At 40.4% G+C, this 14944-nt stretch overlaps 1 protein-coding gene across 4 annotated transcripts in view; it reads left to right on the plus strand.

The window, feature by feature from the left end:
• Positions 1-14944, plus strand: part of cdh24b (cadherin 24, type 2b) — a 160370-nt gene that overhangs the window by 137798 nt on the left and 7628 nt on the right. For all 4 annotated transcript variants that reach the window (XM_032531471.1, XM_032531474.1, XM_032531473.1 and 1 more), the window contains 5 exons: positions 541-677; positions 5261-5382; positions 8072-8189; positions 11382-11702; positions 14423-14630. In XM_032531471.1, coding sequence (XP_032387362.1) covers positions 541-677; positions 5261-5382; positions 8072-8189; positions 11382-11702; positions 14423-14630 — 906 coding nt within the window. The remainder of the gene's footprint in view (positions 1-540; positions 678-5260; positions 5383-8071; positions 8190-11381; positions 11703-14422; positions 14631-14944) is intronic.

Below are 14944 nucleotides of genomic sequence, written 5' to 3' on the forward strand. Positions count from 1 at the left end.
CTAACTAAAAGAAACTACACACGACAGTAAGAGCTAACCTACTAAATATAAGCCAACCAAATGCCCTCTAGGTGTTCCCCTGAGCCAACGGTAACCACATACATTTTTGAGGTCCAAAGTTTTCCCTTCTGTTTGCAGTAGGTATTGTCTGGGATGCGAGTGATTTGCCTGTGACAACCTAAGACAACCGTGTCCTAATTAGCACCGTCAAAATGCTAAGAGTAAGTGTTTGGGGAGGAATGATAGTATATTCATGGAGATATTAAGATAATCAAAATCACTTCAAAAGAGCTCCTATCAGCTGCGATAATCTCCCAATATTAATTCTTTGGCCATTTGAATGCAGACTTCCTTATCGCTCCCTCACACACTTGCCCTGTGTGCTTCTTTCACTCAGCACCCCACTGCCATCTCTGCTTGCTTCTTCCCTTCACTTTTCCTTTCAATTTTGTCTATGCTCCTTCCTCAAATCACTTGCATTCACTTTCCTTTTCTCAACACAACTATCTTTCTCCTCCCACCCTACTTTCTCTTCTCCAGGTTCTCCATTGATCCCCAGTCAGACCCAGAGGCTCTGTTTCGTATCACCCCAGACACCGGCCTCATCACCACAGCCATGCAGCTGGACCGGGAACGGGACCATTGGCACAACCTCACGGTCATCGCCACCCAGAGAGGTCAGAGATCACTCTTTGTACACCACTTCACAGTGAGCCATCATAAGAGCTTGTCCCTTGGACCCTTTCTTTTATTCAGTGCTAAAACTCTTCAATTAAACCAGCATTTTAGCAACACTGACACCTGCACCCACAGATGAACACAAGAGTGTAAGAGGTTTTAGAAGGTGTAAACTGTACATTGTACGGTATCTGAAAAGCACAGTATCCAGTGTGTGATGCAATTCACTAAGCGGCTTAGCACTCAAATCATCAAGCCATGAGGGGAATGTTTGGCTCCACAAATAGTTTGTTACAGCTTGCCTGAGGATTAATGGATCTATACTGTGTGAGTTATCGGATGCTGCGATAGATCTGTTCTCATAAGGATTCAAGTGGAAACAAAGAATTAAAGCAACAAATCGAACACAGCCAGAGAAGAACGGTAAACACCTTGAGAGAGCATGGACTGCAGTGACAGCATGAGAAACAAAACAAGTAATGTGGTTGGGTTTAAAGGATAAGGCTGGCCATATTGCACATTTTTGTTTTTGCCTACAAATTCATCTCAATACTTTTCGATTTTTCTTATCTGTCTGCGGCAGTCATTCTCGAGTAAATTCAATTCCTATTGAAAAAAGGGTCATGAATATATAGTTAATTTTTTTAACAGCAAAATAGTCTCCTAAAAACAGTTTGGGATTAACACACATGCAGTGCTATAGAGAGTATCCATGGTACTAGGTTGATGTGGGACTGGCTCAAACTACCGGACCAATGTTCACAATATGGAAAGGACACATCATCTAGTGAAAAAGAGTGGCCTCATTGATGTGTTTTTATTCATTTTTGGACAACAAAGGAGCTATATGGATACACAGGCAATTGGTAGATAATCAGTTACTGTAACAGGAAAAAAAATAGGCAGATAGCCAAATGTATGTGCACAAGCACACACATTTGGGTATCTGGAGGGCCTACCAACGAGGCATTTAGATTTGGCTCCTCTGCCTATGTCACATACAGGGTCCATAATATACAGCCCCCTATTTGAGTATATGTACCCCGTAGACAGTATAAAAAATGGACACAGCGACACCATAGACTCCGACGGAGACCAGTGAAGTCAATTAGAAGCTTTTCCGGTGATGGTTGAGCATACTGTCAGCTGCTGCGCAATTTGTAAGTCTTCTGGTAGCTGTGACAAGAGAAATATGAATGATTCTGAATCTTGCAGAGATGGAGAGCGTGAGTAGGAGCTGTCCATGAGCGTAGGAGCAAAAGCAATTTTTGAATATAGGAAGTTCATTTTTCTTTGCTTGAACACAGTTTTCAAAACTCACACACTACACACTTATCCCATGGCTTTAACACTGTGGATTTACAGCACTTTATTCAAATGCTAACACACTGCTGTCAAAACAGTATGGATTTCAGCCTGGTGCATTTCAAACACTGCTGATTGCAATGCTTTCTTGTTGTAGACATGTTAGTGAACACATACTGGATAAACAGTTTATAGGGAAAGCTCATGAAGCCTTTTTTGGAAATAAAGAAACATATACATACCAATTGTCTGTGTATCCAGACTTCCTTAACTATAGTAAAACTGCACACTTACTGTTTTTCACAAAGTAATGGTGTTAGCAATGGGAACACCGCAGTCATTTGTATTCATAAATAATGTAGGTTTATGGCAAGAGATCCAATTTGTTTACTGTAATACATAAAAAAATGACGTACCTTTAGTTTGTAACATTTTTAGTAATTAAGTAAATTACTACAGACAAAATAAATAAAAAAAATATCTATTTACTGTGGGTTAGCAAGGTTTGTTTACCTCAAAACTTGTATAAAATAAAACAGGAAAGAAAATAATGTAACTATTTTCTTATAGAAAATATTGATTAGTGTAAAGTCACTTAAATTATACAAACAGACAAAAAAATGATTAAATAAATATAAATCTATAAATTATGTTTCCTGTATTGGTGTTTGATGCTAGTGTTTTTACTCTGTGTGTTCTGAGTAGTGTGTGTTATCATAGTGTGTTGTTTCAGTGAGGATTATTCATAGTTTTTGGCTACACTAAGCCTGTTTTGAGACGTGTGAAGAGTTTTGTTGCTTGGAATGAGTTTTGCAGGTGATGTGAACTGTGCTCAGGTGACTGTTGGTAATGCAGACTGTAGTTAGAGTTTTGCACATGTGGCATTAGTTGTGACCAGTGTTTAGCAATCAAAAAAAACTGTAACAACATGTACTTCCTAGTTGTTCGTGGATAAATGTTACTTCATATGATTTCACTTGCCACATACCGAAGTATTTCCAATCCATCAAAACGTTGCTGAAATATTTTGTTCGATGCTTTCATGGACTTTCAATGGGCTTCTCCCTTGACTGTATGCCTCCCCCCGATTGCCTGCAAGCTTCTCCTGACTATACGGTAATTCCTCTACATTGCGACAGAAAGTCGTGTGGTCATTGTTATGTCTGTTCAGGACAAATTAATCTGTGATCGTTTGGTAATGCCTTAACTTGTTAGTTTGTAGCGCCTCGGCGCATGCGTGAGACACTGTTGTTTTGGTCTGAAAGTAAAGTCGCCCGCACGCTTTAACAGCTCGTCCAGTGTCCTTATTAAACATGACAGTCAGGACACAATTTGTTTTTACAAAAACGGCTGCTTCGGGGCCAAAACGCTAGATACAAGGTAATGGAGCCTTTTTTACATTGTCGTCTTTCTTTAGAAATAAACAATGGACAAAAACAGTCTTTAAACGCTTCCCATGTAAAGTTATTCGCTTTCAAATTGACGGCCAAATGAATGGGAGTCGAATGCTAACGGAAGGTGATGGCTTGTTAGCCGCTGAATCTCCACATAGGAGGTACACTTTCCAGACTCACTTACCCCCTTGATCTACCCACAGCTTGAGAACTGCCATATTTTTCTCCCAAGCTAATCAGAGCAGACAGCACTTTATCGGGTAAGGGGCTTGAAGAGACAGGCACTTTAACGGAGCATTTCAGACGAGGTGAATACAGGTATACTGAGCCAGACAGTATGAGAAAAAGAATGTTTTTTGTGACCTTTAAAGCATGTAAACATGTTTTAGTAGAAACCCCAAATATTGTACAAATATGAACCTGAAAACCTCTCTTTTAATTTTCCTTTTAGAAAACACTGACAAAAATGCCAGAAAATGCTTATATATGTATGAGTCATTTTGGAAGGTAATGACAAACAACCTATTTTCTTGATTATTCTGAATGACGTTTTTAAATGAACAACTGCCTCTTGGTTAATCCTGTCTCTAATTGTCATTTTGGCAGGTCATACGATGTTATTTGGATCTTCCTCTCAGACCTAAAAAAAACAACTCTGTCAAACTAGTTGGTGCCAAAGTGAAAGTTTTGCTGAAGAATGCTGTCCAGTGGCTGCTGTGTGCAAGGAGTGGAAGTTGTTTTTCCTGCCAAGTCTTGCTCTGGACAAAGTTCATCTTTACTTAAAATCTACTCAGGGCTTCTTGTGGCAGCAGTGTTGGTAGGACTGTGAAGACAGCACAATGAATGCTTGTCTTGAATAATGAGCTATATCTAATAATCCGACTGTTGGAGGCTGAGTTGACACAAAGCACAGTAGGAGCTCTGCCGTGGCCACAGGCAGGCCAGCTCACCCAGTAGCATTACAGCAAGAGCTCATTTTCAGCTTTCCAGTGGTGGGAAGCATTCACTGTCATCCGTGACAGAGAGTTAATGCTAGGTTTGAGAACATTGTGTGTGTGTGTGTGTGTGTGTGTGTGTGTGTGTGTGTGTGTGGTGTGTTGTGCACGCGTGCGCGTGCGTGTGCTCGCTCGTCTTATTTACAGAATGTGTGGCCCACTGTTGCCTGCTAAGATACATGAGTGAAGATGTGTGCTGGTTTGCGTGGATTGTGTTTGAGGAGCCCAACACAAGAGCAGCATAACATGTAATGGTAAATGTTCAGCTCAGAGTACGACTCTGTGCGTTTCAAGCGTGGCTGAGAGAACTTCATGTTCAAGTGTGTGTAAATATCAAAGTGAATGGGGTATTGGAGACCCTCTGACAATCCATTTAAATTGTGCCCTTGTGTAACTGCATGCACATTGACCGCTTTCTACATCTCTTCGCCGCTTCCTCTCTCTCTTTCTTAGCAACACACACACACACACACACACACACACACACACACACACAGACACACACACACATTTGTCAATGACCTTTGGCTAAAAATGTTTTAACAGTTTGATGTGGAAAAATGTAACTGCTATGGAACGTCAGTCGTACTCCAGCTGGGAGCCTCTGAGCTGTAACACAAGCCAAATGAAACTAAATGTACTTCTGTATATTTAGTTAGTTGTGTGCTCGCTAATGTGATCTGAGTGCTGTTGAAGTTCTACACAAAGACTGGAAAGCTTGCTCTTGCCTATGACGACAATTGGAGTGCAAACGAGGCACCTCTGTGTGTGCACATTTGTTTTTGACATTGAGGAATTGTATTCATATATATTTTTCTAAATACAGCTGTCTACAGGCACCTTAGAGTGCTCAATTGTGAGCTGCATGTTTCTGATTGACTCTTTCAGACAATCCCAGCCAGGTTTCCAGAGTTCTGGTTGCAATAGAGACATTAGACCTGAATGACAATGCACCCGAACTCGACAGGCAATACACAACTGCCATGTGTGACTCATCCTCCATCGGGCAGGTCAGTATGTGTTTGAGTGACTTTTGATGTCAATGTATTTGTCTGCATGAAAAGTTTGGCTAAAAAAAACTACAATTTAAAGCCATTATGAGTATGAAATTATTGTAATTACATCTTTCAAATTCTGCTGGAACAAGCTTTGTTTGTATAAAAATGGGACCAGCCCAGTGAAAATTGGTGGAGTCTATTCATCCTATTCCACTGCAGGAACATGACAAAACATTATTGAAGGTATAGCCATTGTTGCTGGTTCTGCTTTTGTTTCCATGCATCTCCACCCCCCTCTGAGACACTTCCCTAGAACTATATTTTGGCGCTGATCATGTGGTGAGAGTAAATGCTTGTTTCAGGTACTTTCAAGCAGTGTTGCCAACTTGGCAACTTTCTGGCTAGATTTAGCGACTTTTCAGACCCTCTTAGCGATAGAGTCATATATTACTGTATATTGTAATTCATTCCCATGTATGCTGCTCAGAGTAATCTCAGTCCACAGCTCTTCTGCCAACAGTACGGGATGGATCTCTTCCTCTCCTCTTGCGCTGTGCTCAAGAAGTGGGCCGATACAACAATCTGATGCTCAATGACGTCACCAATACACAAATGACCGCATGTCATCTGACAACATTTAGTGACTTTGGACCTAGTGCTAGCTATTTAAATTGGAAAAAAAGTTGGCAACACTGCTTTTAAGTGTTCAGCAGTACTGAAGATTGTGTTTTGTCAAAAAGGCACAAAACAAAATAGTACCAAAGTCTCACAAGGTTCTTATTAAACGGTTTATGGGTTGTCAAGTTAGATAGGCATGGGGAACTTTCCATAAGATCATTAATGCAAATCAAACCAGCTATTAAGCTAATTGAAATAAAACCATGCTAATCTCTATGTATGGTGAAGAGTATGTGATGAAATGGGGTTAGTTTCCAATCTAATCTACTTCCAAAGGCCCGGGGAACTTTATCAGGATGCATAGTATCCTGGATCCATGAAATAACTCGCCTTTAAAAGTAAAAATGTGCCTGCCTCTATGGGAATTTAACATAGGGGTGTGTATACTTAAATGCCCCCTGTATTTTAAGGAAGAACATTTATTTTTTTACAATACATTAGTCATTCACAAAGAAAATTGGTGTCCTTAAAAGGTTGGATTTTCCAAGATTGTTGGAATTAAGGCATTAAGATCAATTTCCAAAAGAAGTTTATTTATTCCTCTATTTAATCAACTTGAGCATGGATGCGTAAACTTATTCTCGCCACTGGATTAAAGTTTACATCAATACTATTATGACAGAAATAACACAAATATTGTAGTTTATGTTCATGTACAAATCATATGATTAAAACATTGCCAAATTTGTCATTATTTTGGTCATTGTGTGAGACAAGGGATTAGATGAGAGGTTTGATTCTTGTATTTCAAACAGTGATGTCTCCTATAAATAAACATAAGCTACAGTTCTCCAAAGCTGTTCAAAGCATATCATACAAGTACTTGCCTCTTCAAGTATAGGAGCATATACATTTTAGTAGTACTTTGCTTAATTAATTCAGATATGGCAGCATACCGCTACAGTGTGCCCATTCTCTATAAAGACAGGTGTGCCCTCCATGACCTTTTATCGGAACCCGGTAGCTCTTCACATTGTAATCAGCCTCGAGTCTCCTCTTAAACCTGCCTTGCTTAATTCGTGTTCTTGTCTTTTTTTTTGCATCATTGTGTTTTCACTTGATGCTATCTCAATTATAGACATCATCTCTGTGCTCTTCAATCTCTCCCTGGAAACCATCGTTTGCTCTCTCTTTTTCTTTCCTCCATCTTCAGTATTCCACGCTGGCTCCATCGCCGTAATTTGGTGTCTTGGCCCATCTGTTGTTTTTCCTGGTGTTTTTCATTGCTCTCCCTGTGTCTTTGTTGTTTTGCCACTAAATCTGTGATTCTGTGGCAATGACATTGATTTGTTTTTGCCTGTGATGTTCGTGTTTGTGTGTATACTGTTATGTGACTGAGCAGGGGAGACGGTTCAGGACAGAAAGATTAAGATATGGTTGAATGTGTATGGGTTGTGTGCGCATGTCTCTGTATATGACAAGTCATTAGCCAAAACATGTTTAAATATCCACACCCAGCAACTAATAACATAATGCGATTGTACATAACAAATGTTCTCGAGGCCTGGCGACACTGACTAACTTGGAGGGCATGCAGCACCCTTCATCCCTGCATTCAGTCTAGTAACTAGCTCTCGAAAGCTTTTTCTGAAACGACATCTTGCATAATGACGACCAGAGATTTTCATTAAAAATAAATTACCCATCAGCTTAGGCTGCGGGAGATTTTTTTTAGATTAATTTTGTTACGAATGCCACTGATGGCTGGATGCAGATGCTATTACTAAATTGAAAAGCCACACTGCACTGTATTTGTGAAAGGCGATTCACGTCAGACACAGTTATTTATTGGGTGTGAGTATCAGACACAGTTGACTTGTGTCACCATACTAATTGTTTGACTTGTTTTGATTGCGGCTGACATCGGCTAATAGTTTGTAGCTAAAAGCACTCTCTGTGTAACTGTTTCTGCCACCACCTTCTTTTTCTCTACTCCTGGTGCCCCCCATCCACACACACACACACACACATATTAACTCCCTCCCCTCACCCAATCTCTACTCTCTCTATCTCTGGGTTTCAGGTGGTGCAGGTGTTGCGGGCGATTGATAGAGATGAGGGAGGGAATGACAGCACTGTGTATTTCAGCATCCCTCCGGAGTCCAGCGCCGCCCTCAACTTCAGCGTCAGGGACAGTGGTGGTAGGCACTCAATCTTTTCTTCTCTCTGTATATCTCTTAATTCCTTTTTTTGTTCCCTTGGCAGACACACACTTGTTGTTTTCCTACTTTTTTAAGGCTCTCAATCCCACACTTTCTTGCCGCCTTTCTCATTCCATCTTCGTCTTTTCGCCTAGTCTCTCTTTCTTTTATACCCTCTGCCTCATTCTCATCTCTCTACCTCCCTCTTCTCTTTTTCTGTCTCTGCCTCTCTTTTCTACCATCCATCTCTTAACTCCGGTGGCCCCATTGTTTTGCTTTGTTATGCTCCTCTCTTTTATTTGTCCCTCTTGTTTGCCTTCACATATCCTTTACATCAATCTTCTCCTCCCCATAGCCACATATATATACTTTTTCTAATAAAAAGCTATTGGAGAAAATCAGAGCTGCTTCATTTAATTCACTTCAGCTCAATTGAATTTTGCTACTTAGTTTTTGTTTCTAGTACATTCTCTAACTGTACCAGTTTCATTTCCCTGCACAAATACACACAAACAGTTCTGGATATACAGTGCAAGTACACACTAACTAATAGACATATACAGTACAGTACAAACATGTACAAGTATACCTTTACACATGTTGGGGTTGTTATTCAAGGATGTAATGTACTACTGAAAAATAAAAATCGCTAGAGGTTACTTTTGCTGAATAAAACTTCAAATAAATAATTCATATTAAACTAAAGTTTCTGCATTCACTAACAAATATGTTACATTCACAACAATTTTGTGTCTTAGATCATATTCACATTCACAGTTTTCGTACAAAAAGAAAAAATAATGTATCCAGAAGTAATTTGGCAATTATTCATCACCTGTGAAAAACAACCACAGGAATGTCTGCAGTCTGCGTTTCATACCAAAAGACACTGTTTGTATCCTTGAGGCCTAACAAACATGCTAAATCAAAAATATAAAACAGTAGCAAGATTTTGAATTTTTTGAAACCTGCACCATTTACTGTGCAGTGCATCTCTGATCAGCAGCTAGCAGTCTTCTTCTTTTTTTAAACTCTGTTTTGATGCATTTTTTGATGCATTTACAGGACTGTTACTGTTTAGTTGCTTGAATTCATATATACTTATATAACCTACACATTTATGTCAGTTGTCCAGAAGCTGTAGCAAATTGCATATATATTTACTTAAAAGATTTTTTAGCCACCTCGGGGCAGGACAAAAAAACACAATGGGCCCTATTTTAACGATCTAAATGCATGGCGTGAAGCGCATGACGCAGATGCTTTTAGGGCGTGTCCAAATCCACTTTTACTAGTTTGATTGCTGTAAAAGGGTCCATGCTCCGGGCGCATGGTTCAAAAGGGTTGATAGTCTTCATTAACTCGAAGGTGTGTTTGGGCGTAACATGCAATAATCTCCCAGTCCCTTAAAAAGCCAGGCGCGATTGTACTTTGGCGCATTGCAATTATGATGACGGATTGCACTGTAATTCTTTTATTTTTAATATTTGCATGTGTGTGTGCTGCTGTGCTTCCTTGTGTGTGTGTGTGTGTGTGTGTGTGTGTGTGTGTGTGTGTGTGTGTGTGTGTGTGGTGTGTGTGGTGTGTGTGTGTGTGTGGTGTGTGTGTGTGTGTAACAAGCACAGTGTGCACGCAATGTGCATAAGTGTAGGCACATTTTACTAATGCACTGTTAAATTAACAATGACATGCTGCGCTATTGACTTTAGACCAGGTTTTTGTTGGTCAATGGTGCAGTCACTTCCCGCAGCCTCAAGATAGCAATACGCCAATAATTCACCTGAACACATCTCCCTGTAAGACCAGAATGCACCTGAACACACCTCCCTGTAAGACCAGCACACACATGTGCAGGTGCATTTGCTATTTAAACGACGTGGGCACCGGTCTTAAACTAGCAAAGACACTTGCGTTGGGTGCAAAATAGCACCCAATGTCTGCCATTTGGTACTGAGCAGGCAGTGTTCAGTTTATCATAGCAATTTCACTAAAAAGGTGGTCATTGAGAGTGGTGACACTGAATCAAACAATAAGGTTGCGGGACATAAAACCAACACATTTAGCCAAAATATGCTAAGAACTCAATAGAGATGAGGGGAACAGCAGAGTTGGAAGTCTCTGTGGGTTCGGAAGTACGAGCAACCCCTTTTACATCATACACAGTTATTTGATCCACTGTTGAGAAAAAAAAACGAGTGATCAGTGCAAATTTAAGCAAATTGTACTTTTCATAAATGATTTTAAAAAAAGTTGATAGTTAAGCTATCTTGACATGTGTAGCCTGTCCTTTGGCTGTGCACACATCCTTGGTTGTTTGGGGAATGTCTACTGTACTGGTTAGGGTTAGGGGTTTAACATCTGATAGTACTGTCACATTAAGCAGAACGATTTATAATAGCGGACAACCTAAGAACTCATTGGCTATCATTTGCACCATTGGCCTGCTAATCATTCCTTAACTTTGCAGAACTACGAGGAGCCAACCTTGTCTGGTTGGACTGTGGATTTCATTGACATTTGGAATCACAGGCCTCTTTGAAATCTCATCCATTAGTAGATCAGAGAAAAAGAAAAACATGTTCTGTTCTCATGTGGACAGCTGTCTGACAAAGGCATGCTGCTGTATTATTTGCTTTGTTAAAAGCGGTAATAAATAATCTGTGATTAAGATCAGAGAATATTGTTTTGATAATTGAGAACCAGAATCAAAATCTGAGGCGTGTTTAAATGACTTTGCCGTGCCTTTCATGCTGATTCAATATTTTCCGTACTATGTTTGTTTCCCCCCCTTATCTGTGGCCTTTTGTATCCTTTCACATTTAATTTAGAAGAAATCTAAAAATATCTCCAATGCAGACTCAGCTCTTGTGCCTAAAAGTAAGAGGTATAAAAGTAAGACCAATAGAGGCCAAAGCTCTTTGTCTGTCCTTTTAAATTGTGTTATTGATGAATTCTAATTAAATACAATTAAAGGTGCGTGGGCTTGTTATGCGTTTCATGTGTCAAAACATACCCGCCTCATTCCTTTGTGGTATTAATCAATCATGTATTGATCAAAGTCACAAATTTGCAAACATGCCGTACAGTATGTGGATAATTTCGCAATTGTAACCTCTTGCTGCCAATCAGCTCAGGGAAAAAATGGGAAAATTGCTTCATGCAGTTAACAATGGATGAATTGTCTACCTTCAGGCCCCACAGCGAGCCTGGTGCTGCTGTCCCAGCTCCAGCCGCTCTCCCGCTCCGCATCCTCCACCCTGACGCTCCACGTGCCGCTGGTCCTGAGGGACGGGACTTCGGGGCTTACCAGCACCGGGACGGTCACTGTGTCTGTCTGTCCCTGTCTGAGAGGAGGGGCACGGGCCGGGGAGAAAGAGAAGGACAAACAGACCGAGGGCGAGTGGGACTGGGAAAGAGAGGCGGTGTGTCTCCCTCAGCAGTCCACTCTGCCTTCCCCTGGGCTTAGTACCGCCGCACTGCTGGCAATCCTGGCTTGTGTCGCCACACTACTGGGTAAATGCTGTCATACATAGAGTTTTTTGAGAGACATGGTGATGAGATCACCATGACACAATAAAAGTGAAAATAAAAAAGTATCATATAAATTTATTTTTTGTTCCTAGAAAGACCCTTACAGTACTTATATAACCCACATAGTGTTTTTACCACATCACTTAGCATAATTTATGAAGTTATGTCATTAAGATTTACGGCCTATAAAAGAGTTTAATGCTAATCTACAAATAAAAAGATGAGTAAATAGTGTTTAGGGCTGTTTACCCTCCAACACATCCCTGGATGCTTAATCTGCATATGAAAATAATGGAGGCAGCAGCGTAAATATTTTTCTTAGTCACAGCTGCTCAATAGCAAGGTTTACTTTTCCTCGCAATTTTGGTCCAGTCATCTCCTCTGGCAAGGTCAGTGCTAATCACTGCTAAAACAACAATTCTGAGTGATTATCTGGGCCGTGCAGTTTTTGATAGCGACATAATAAAATGTCACTGCCGCCTTTGCAGAAACTCTCAAATGCTCAATTGGATAATGTCTAGGTGCTGAGAAGGCTTTGGCTCCGGGCCAGCATCATTGTCATTTCTGTTCAGTCTGTTGGATCACTACTCATGCTATGTTGATAGGGGCATTATCATTCTGGAAGAGACCAGTTCAATCAAGAAAGAAACGCAACATGGCGTGAAGGTGATCATGACGAGTGGCTTTTGGTGGAGTTTAGAATTCAGTTCTCAAAGTGACAAGGGCATAAAGAAATACACGCAACTTTATAGCATTTGCCTCAAGTTTGTTGCTAGTAAAATAATAGTTACAGTAAAATAGAGCCAGGGAAATTTAGTTTTTCTTGTGTATAAGAGGTTCATGCTAATCCCAAACAGTATTCCTGGGCTCTCCCCAAAATGCCAAAGGTTTTACAGAAGTTCTGACAACAGCTCCATAAGGATCCCATCTGGTTATTAAAAAGGGGCTTGGCATACATAAGGTGAACATGAAGCCATTTGGTAAACTACTTTCAAAGGCTCCTATGAAGAGAGTAATATATATTAGTTGTGGCATGAAGGTGATCCCTCAAATTGTTAGGAAAGATTAGAGATTTCCCACCTCAGGAATCATTAGATTAGTTTCATGGATCAAATAATGCAAACTCCAACCAGATTTACTCACTGCAGCAGCTTAACCACCTGCGGTACATCCACATAGAGACACAAGCACACAGTGTTCATGGTATGCATATATACCAAGACATACAAGTAGAAGTCTTTCAAACCAGTCCTGTCTCCTTTAAAGGGTCGTTCCCATACAACAAAACTGCATCCTCCCTTACGTTTCAAAGGAAGCATTATGTTTGTCTTTGACATATCAGTGCATTTCTAATAAAGTCAGCGTACGTAGATAGGTAGGTCAAACAAACACAGGACTTATCACCCAGGAGAATTTTATCATCTTATGTAACAAACATAATTTTTTTTAACCTAAACCATGATCTTTTTCTAAATCTAAGTATTTGTTTTACCTAAACCTGACCAAGTAGTTTTGTTTTGTTTCACAACAATAATCCCATTTAACGTTTAAAACAGCGACCATTTCACTGATGCTTGAAAATATGTTTTCCTCGAACTGTAATTAAGAATGCAGTTTTGATGTATGGGAATGTCATTTTTATGAGAACAGGGTTGTTCAAACTGGATCCAATGTAATGGACTAGTCGTCAAACGCCTTCCCCAAGCAAAGACTGTCCAATCATAGCTTAGCAACTGTAACTAAGCACAGTTAGGTCTGTCAAATCTTGGATTCATAAACATGCTGTAACAGTTTACATGGAGCTTTAATAAGACAGATAATCAGTATCTTAAGTGTAAGTGTTTCGAGCATTGGTAACTAATCCTTTCTAGATACAGCTGATCAAATCTGCTATTGACAGTCATCTTTTAAAATGACAAAATCCTAGATGGTCAACAAGTAATAAAGATCCTGCTGTTGTTAACTTCGGTGTAAAATCGAAGACCATTTTTTTGAAAAAGTACTGCGAACTGAATTTTGGCGTGTAGTGAGACTTATTTATTGGTCAATATTTATCTGGGTCTTTTTTTAAAAAATCTGTTCTCATTATCCCATTTGGATCAGGTGTCTTTTATATAAAGGGTTAAGCTTCCAAATTCCAAAATGTTGGACCCATGACGACCTAGAGACTCCCTCCAAGTATTCCCTATATTAACTATATACGAGTATAATATTTCCCTACTTTATATGTGATGAGTTTAATAAACAGTGCATGACTATAGCAGCAACAATTCCATCTTTCCGGGTAGACAGTATCACACGTAGCCTGTTAGACAAGAGCTTCCATAGCTTGGATCTTTGCCCACAGTCCAGGGTCAAATGTAGCTCTCGGCTTTGGGAATATAGAATAAGAGTCGTGGGGTCATGGGAGAATAAAGCGTCCATTTTCCTGACTGGAGCTCAAAGTCAATTACACAGTGGAGATATGTAGCCTGCTGATATGACATAAAATACTAACCCAAGGCCTCTTCTGTATTTGTTTTGTCTCTGTGTCTGTACCTTTTTGTCTGCCTGAATAATTCTCCCTTGCTCACTCTCTCCTCTTCCTCATTCGCTTTATTTCCCCTGCGACTTCTGCCCCCTTCTCCCTTGTTAATCATTCTTTTGTCCAATTCATCTCCTATGCCTCAATATCCTTTATTTCCTCTGCCACCCCTCTGCAGCGGTGAGTGCGCTGTCATTGTCGCTGCGCCGTCAGAAGCGCGACTCCCTGTCACCGCTAGAAGAGGACGACGTGCGTGAGAACATCATAACGTATGATGACGAGGGCGGGGGCGAGGCCGACACGGCTGCCTTTGACATCGCCGCACTCCAGAGCGCCCCGCACAGCTCACGCTCACGTGGTTATCGTACCCTGGACAGCAGGAATGTGTAAGTAGGAAGAGGGTGTTTGTGTGATGTTTAATTACATCCAAACCTCATGGCTGGCATCTTATTGTGTGCTAAGAGGAAGTGAGGGAGGAAACAATTTCACTCCTTCAGAGTAAAAGCTTTCATCTCAGTCCAGCGCTTATTTGATCCCCTTAAGTAAGCGATCGAGCCCCATATCTGTCACCGATCAAAATGCTGAGACAGAAGGCTATCAAGCTCTGCAGTCCTAGGAGACCACTTTGTTGTGCTCATTTTGTTAAAGCTCATTTATGTTCTGCTGCATCAGAGACTTGTTTGCACCCACTTTGATGTTT

Source organism: Etheostoma spectabile, chromosome 12 (assembly GCF_008692095.1).
Source record: "Etheostoma spectabile isolate EspeVRDwgs_2016 chromosome 12, UIUC_Espe_1.0, whole genome shotgun sequence".
Classification (NCBI taxonomy): Eukaryota; Metazoa; Chordata; class Actinopteri; order Perciformes; family Percidae; genus Etheostoma; species Etheostoma spectabile.